The sequence below is a fragment of the Hipposideros armiger genome, unplaced genomic scaffold, assembly GCF_001890085.2.
Source record: "Hipposideros armiger isolate ML-2016 unplaced genomic scaffold, ASM189008v1 scaffold_93, whole genome shotgun sequence".
In the NCBI taxonomy this organism is placed as follows: Eukaryota; Metazoa; Chordata; class Mammalia; order Chiroptera; family Hipposideridae; genus Hipposideros; species Hipposideros armiger.
Window position 1 is genome coordinate 4,077,830 of NW_017731443.1, and position 6,838 is coordinate 4,084,667.

General features: G+C 53.2%; 1 protein-coding gene across 4 annotated transcripts in view; it reads left to right on the forward strand.

Moving 5' to 3' along the window:
• Window positions 1-6,838, forward strand: part of AHNAK (AHNAK nucleoprotein) — a 109,075-nt gene that overhangs the window by 8,183 nt on the left and 94,054 nt on the right. For all 4 annotated transcript variants that reach the window (XM_019645364.1, XM_019645362.1, XM_019645365.1 and 1 more), the window contains exons 2-4: window positions 1,543-1,644; window positions 1,952-2,108; window positions 2,485-2,672. In XM_019645364.1, the coding sequence (XP_019500909.1) occupies window positions 1,952-2,108; window positions 2,485-2,672 (345 nt within the window). In that variant the 5' untranslated portion in view covers window positions 1,543-1,644. The remainder of the gene's footprint in view (window positions 1-1,542; window positions 1,645-1,951; window positions 2,109-2,484; window positions 2,673-6,838) is intronic.

Genomic DNA, 6,838 nt, shown 5'->3' on the forward strand with positions numbered 1-6,838 from the left:
GGGGGGGCGGTGTCCATGTGGCTGTCTTCACTGGTGTGTTCTGCTCCACATTGGAACTGCTAAGTGTCCATAAGTTTCCAAGCGACACAATCCGGTCCTTAGAGGCAAACTAGCACCTTCAAGACACCATTTATATTTAATTCCCTCCAAAGGTCTCCCAAACGTTCTGGAACATTCTGAGGCTAAATTGGCCACACCCAGAGCACCTTGCTCATAATTTATATCTGGGACAGGAACTGAGTCCTTTAAATCTCCATATCTGGCACATGGAGTGCATTCAATAAATGTTTGGAGGATGCATGAGTCAAGTTAGGCAACAATCTCAGGCGGTGTATAATTCGGCACTGGGCTGAACTGTGTCTGTCCCTCACTAGTTTGCTCTGCAGGGTCCAGTACAATGTGGGACACGCAGGAGGTGATCATATGCATGTGTTTGACTGGTTGACTAATTTCTGGATGTAAACTGCTTTAGGGTGGGGCCCTGGGCGAGGTGCTCCATGATTTATAGCGTCCCCCACCAGATCCACAGACATGCTTTTGGATGACTCTGTGGCCGCCATTTTGTGTGGGTGGCTGTAGGCCGTGGCTGTATCTATCCTGAGTTCTGCCCGCTGTCTTCCTGGGGCTGCTCTCTTGCTTACAGCCCCTCCTGTGGCCAGAGGGGTGTCTTTGCTCCTAAGTGCCCGCACCTATGGGGGCCTGGCTCAGGGCCCAGCAAGGGCAGCCAGATGGGCCCTGACTCACCACGTCCCTGAGGCAGCTCAGCTGGACTCCAGCCTCTTGGGCTGGGGCCAGTGCCTTGGGGGGGTTGGGGAGGGTGGGGCTTGGGCTCCCTTTGTTCAGCTGCTGCCTGTGGCAGGGCTGGTGGAGCTCCCAACTGGCCAGGGTCTCCCTGGTCCTGAGGACTGGGTGACCCACAGTCACTATTTATCACCATTCCTGCTTTCAGGCCTCCCAGTTGCCCCCAGTGCTGGCGGCACTGAGGAGCTTGTCCTCTGAGGAGTCTCACATGGTTAAAGCTGCAGACCTGACAGATCATAGGGGAAAGAGGTACAGACACGGGTCTGAGCCCAGGCATTGCTCTCTTATTATGGACCCAGGGCAAATTGGCCTCTGAATCTCCATCTCTCCATCCGTAAAATGGGAACAGTAACATCTCCCTCCTGAAGCTGGTATAAGGATCCTAATGAAAATGTATGTTGAGAGGCTCCTGTGCACCAGAGGTTTTCACATGTGCTCTCTCTCTTCTTCAGTCCTCGTGGAATTCCTTTATCATCTCCGTTTTCACAGATGAGAAGTTAAATGACTTATCCAGGGTCACACAACTGGAAGGGTGCAGAGCCAGGATTTGACTCCGAGTCTGGCCTCTAAACTCCCTTTGCAATGCTCCCAGGCTGGAGAGTCGTGTATGAATGGAATTGAGGACAGTAGTGGGGGGTCAGGCCTGGAGAACAGACCATCCAGCCATCCTTTGCGTGGCTGCTGGTTGGGGTTCGAGCAAGCAGTTGTGGAGTGTGGACATCATTGTGAACTTCTCCCTAGGCTGTGTGACCGAGATTCCCTGCGAGAGAGACTGAGAAGAAGACAGGAACGAGGGGCGGGCTCCTGGCAAGGCATTCGCTCCTGAACAGAGTCCTGCTGAAGGTCAGTAGGAGGGGAGGGTGATGAGAGAGGTGGAGGTGCTGGGATGGCGAGGGTGGAGAACCCCAGGTGGCATCTGGAGGCAGGGCTTGGGTAGAAGGGATGTGCGGGGCTGGTGGCCTCAGAAGCCGCTTGTATCCACTGTCCGCTTCCTGTCTCCTCTCCTGCCCCTTGAAGCACCGCAGGCACGTTGGGGACAGTGTTCCACGCCCCCGGAGTTCACGGCACCTGAGGTCCCTGGCTTTCTCACACTCTCATCGCTGTGCCTTGTGCCCCACTGTCCTGAGCTCATTCTCTTCCCTCATCCCAGATGGAGAAGGAGGAGGAGACGACCCGGGAGCTGCTGCTGCCCAACTGGCAGGGCAGTGGCTCCCACGGGCTGACCATTGCCCAGAGGGACGACGGCGTCTTTGTGCAGGAGGTGGTGCAGAATTCCCCTGCGGCCCGCACTGGGGTGGTCAAGGAGGGTGAGTCACCTCGCTATAGGTTGGGGTGGGTGAGGGTGGAAGGATGGGCAGGGGGCAGACAGAAGTGGGCACGTGGCTGTGGAGGGCCTGGTTCCAGTGCCATCAGGATGGTCAGTACCGAGGCCCTGCCTTCCCTTTTCTGTCACTTGCTCACGGTCCTCAGGGTAGACGGCCCCATGGGATGGTGAAGACATAATCCTCAGTTCTGACTCCCACTCACAAGCTCTTGCCAATTTGGGTAAATCAGTTTTTTTCATCTGTACAAGGCGTTGCAGGGTGGTCACGTCATGCATGCAGTGCAAGCCAGGTCGTGTGCCGAGCACACGGTGGTTGGTTGTTTTTCCCTGAGACCCGCTTCTTGCTCCTCCCTGCTCAGGGGACCAGATTGTGGGTGCCACCATCTACTTTGACAACCTGCAGTCGGGCGAGGTGACCCAGCTGCTGAGCACCATGGGGCACCACACCGTGGGTCTGAAGCTGCACCGCAAGGGGGACCGCTCCCCTGAGCCTGGCCAGACCTGGACCCACGAAGTCTTTAGCTCCCACAGCTCCGAAGTGGTTCTGGTGAGTGCCTTGCTGGCCTGTCTGCGCCCAGAGCTCCCCCTGGTCACGTCGCCCTGCTGGCCCCACTTCCTGAGCATTCTGTCTGTCTACTGGACCTCTCTTGTCATTCTTTCTCCTAATTTCACCCCCTCTGTCTCTCTGTTGAGCCAGCCTGTTGGTTCTTAGCCACGTGTGGCACGTGGCTGACGCAGCCCCGGAAACTCCTCTGTCAGTCCCTTCTGAGTACCACCGCGTGGGAACCGACTCCTGCTGTCGGGTCCTAGACGCCAGGAGGAAGGTCGGCTGCTTTGTCAGAATCTTTGAAATGATTTCACAGGTGCCCAGCTCTGCCTCACAGCCCATGTTTCTACTCCCAGAGGCCTGGACTCATCTGTGAGTCACAGGCTGGGCAGCAAAGTGCCTGAGGGACGTTCCCCTCCTCCTTCTGATGGCTTGTTTATGTAACAATTAATGGGTCCTCCAAGTGGAAGTGTTCACCCAAGCACAACCAGTCTCAACAAATACTTTCCAGGGGTCCTTGGGAGGATTCCCCTCCCCATTAAACAAACACACCAGGGAGTTGAGAGCCAAGAGCCTTCGGGTCAAGTCAGCACAAAGCTGGTTGCCCAGAGGTGTCCCGGTACTTGACAGGCAGATTTGAGTCTAGACTTGATTGTAAATCTTTCTCCTAGACCACGTAGCCCAGGAGTCTACACCTCTCCCTCCCCATGATTTTGCTTACCAGAGTTTCCCCAGATGATTTCTGTTTTCCTCCTGTGATATGACTTGTCAGCCCCCTTTTTGTCAGCCCCCCTGTGCTCTGCCCCAGGAGGCTCTGTGGACCTCTGTGATGGTCCCAGCTTCTTTGGGAAATAGGCAACCATGTTGTCGGCTGGGCTGTGGCCAGGCGTCTGTAACTCAGGCAGATTGCTGCAACCTCTGCCGGGCATGTCTTTCCGCAGAGCGGGGATGATGAGGAGTACCAGCGTATCTATGCCACGAAGATCAAGCCTCGGCTGAAGTCGGAGGATGGAGTGGAAGGGGACCTTGGGGAGACCCAGAGCCGTACCATCACGGTGACTAGAAGGGTCACGGCCTACACTGTGGATGTGACAGGCCGGGAAGGAGCCAAAGACATTGACATCAGCAGCCCAGAGTTCAAGATCAAGATTCCACGGCATGAACTGACTGAAATCTCCACTGTGGATGTGGAGACTCAGCCTGGGAAGACCGTGATCAGACTACCCTCGGGCTCGGGGGCATTGTCTCCAACCACAGGCTCTGCTGTGGACATCCGAGCAGGGTCCGTTTCTGTTCCAGGACCAGAGCTCCAAGGTGCTGGCCACTCGAAGCTCCAGATCACCATGCCTGGGATAAAGGTGGGAAGCCCGGGTGTCAATGTCAATGCAAAGGGCTGGGACTTGGGTGGCAAAGGTGGGGTCCAGGTTCCAGGAGGGGACATTTCGTCTTCTCTTGGGGGTGGGGCCGTAGAGTTGCAAGGCTCATCTCTTGAGAGTGACAATAATGGGAAAATTAAAATACCCACCATGATGGCGCCAAAATTTGGTGTCTCAACAGGGCCTGGGCGCCAGGCACCAGAGGCAGGGTTGAATGTGTTTGCACCTGAATTCTCTGTGGGGCACAAGGGCAGCAAGCCAGGCATGACCATTGGCGGGAACATCAAGACCCCTCGGCTGGAAGTCAGTGCTCCTTCCGCCAATATTGAGGGCCTTAAGGGGAAGCTGAAGGGTCCTCAGATCACTGGGCCATCACTTAAGGGAGACCTAGGCCTGAAAGGTGCCAAGCCACAGGGGAGTGTGGGGGTGGACATCTCTGCTCCTCAAATCAAGGGCAGCATCACTGGCCCCAGTGTGGAAGGTCGAGTCCCTGACGTTGATATTCATGGGCCTGGGGGCAAACTAAATATGCCCAAGATGAAAGTCCCGAAATTCTCTGTATCGGGTTCTAAGGGAGAGGGAGCCGGCATTGATGTGACACTGCCCACAGGTGAAGTGACTCTTCCTGGGATCTCTGGGGACATCAGCTTGCCCGAGGTTACTACTGGGGGGCTGGAAGGGAAGATGAAGGGTACTAAAGTCAAAAGTCCTGAAATGATTATTCCAAAACCTAAAATCTCCATGCAGGATGTGGATCTGAGCCTTGGGTCCTCCAAACTGAAAGGAGATATTAAAGTTTCTGCTCCGGGGATGCAAGGTGATGTTAAAGGCCCTCAAGTGGCAGTTAAAGGATCCAAAGTGGACATAGAGACACCCAGCCTAGAGGGGACCCTGGCAGGCCCCAAGCTGAGTGGTCCTTCTGGGAAAATAGGAACCTGCAGTATTTCTATGGCAGATGTAGACTTAAATGTGGCTGCACCTAAAGTGAAAGGAGGTGTAGATGTCACACTCCCAAAAGTAGAAGGGAAAGTCAAAGTCCCTGAAGTTGATGTCAAAGGCCCCAAAGTGGATGTCAGTGCCCCAGATGTGGAAGTTCATGGCCAAGAATGGAACCTGAAAATGCCCAAGATGAAAATGCCCAAGTTCAGCACTCCAGGAGTCAAAGGGGAAGGCCCAGATGTAGATATGAATCTGCCCAAAGGAGATGTCAGTATTTCAGGGCCCAAGGTCAGCATGGAAGCCCCAAATGTCAACATAGGAGGCCTGGAGGGCAAACTTAAAGGTCCTGATATTAAGTTGCCTGAAGTGAATGTCAAGACACCGAAGATCTCCATGCCTGATGTAGATCTGAATGTTAAAGTTCCAAAGGTAAAAGGAGAGTATGATGTGACAGTACCAAAACTTGAAGGAGAGCTGAAAGGCCCTCAGGTGGACATTAATGCCCCAGATGTGGATGTTCACGGCCCAGACTGGCATCTGAAGATGCCCAAGATGAAAATGCCCAAATTCAGTGTGCCAGGGTTCAAAGCAGAGGGCCCAGAGGTGGATGTGAACCTGCCCAAGCCTGATGTGGACATTTCCAGGCCCAAGGTAGATTTTAGTGCCCCAGATGTGAGAATTGAGGGACCAGAAGGAAAATTGAAAGGACCTAAGTTTAAGATGCCTGAGATGAATATCAAAGCCCCCAAAATCTCCATGCCAGATGTGGACTTACATTTGAAAGGCCCTAAAGTAAAAGGAGAATACGATGTCACTGTGCCAAAGGTTGAAGGTGAGATTAAAGTTCCTGATGTTGAACTTAAAAGTGCCAAAGTGGACATCGATGCCCCTGATGTGGATGTTCATGGCCCCGACTGGCACCTAAAGATGCCCAAAATGAAAATGCCCAAGTTCAGCATGCCTGGCTTTAAAGGAGAGGGCCCAGAAGTGGATGTGAACCTGCCCAAGGCTGACATTAATGTCTCTGGACCCAAAGTGGATATTGAAGTTCCAGATGTGAATATGGAAGGACCTGAAGGAAAGCTGAAGGGACCCAAGTTTAAGATGCCTGAGATGAATATTAAAGCCCCAAAGATCTCCATGCCTGATGTGGATTTGCATATGAAAGGTCCCAAAGTAAAAGGAGAATATGATGTTACAGTGCCAAAGCTGGAAGGTGACCTGAAAGGGCCAAGAGTAGACATCAGTGCCCCAGATGTTGAAGTTCAGGGTCCTGATTGGAACCTAAAGATGCCCAAGATGAAAATGCCTAAATTTACCATGCCCAGCCTCAAAGGAGAGGGCTCAGAATTGGATGTGAGCCTGCCCAAGGCTGATGTGGACATTTCTGCACCCAAGGTGGATATTAGTGCCCCAGATCTGAGCCTTGAAGGACCTGAAGGGAAGTTGAAAGGCCCCAAGTTTAAGATGCCTGAGATGCACTTCAAGGCTCCTAAGATGACTCTGCCAGATGTTGACCTCAACCTTAAAGGACCCAAAATGAAAGGAAATGTAGATATGTCTGCACCCAAAATAGAAGGTGAAATGAAAGTTCCAGACATGGACATCAAAGGCCCCAAGGTAGACATTAAAGCACCAGATGTAGAAGTACAGGGTGGAGACTGGAGTCTCAAAATGCCCAAGATGAAAATGCCTAAATTCAGCATGCCCAGTTTCAAAGGTGAGGGCCCAGATGCGGATGTAAACCTGCCCAAGACTGACATTGACATTGCTGGGCCCAAGGTTGACATTGAAGCTCCGGATGTGAGCCTTGAGGGACCAGAAGGGAAGCTGAAGGGTCCCAAGTTCAAG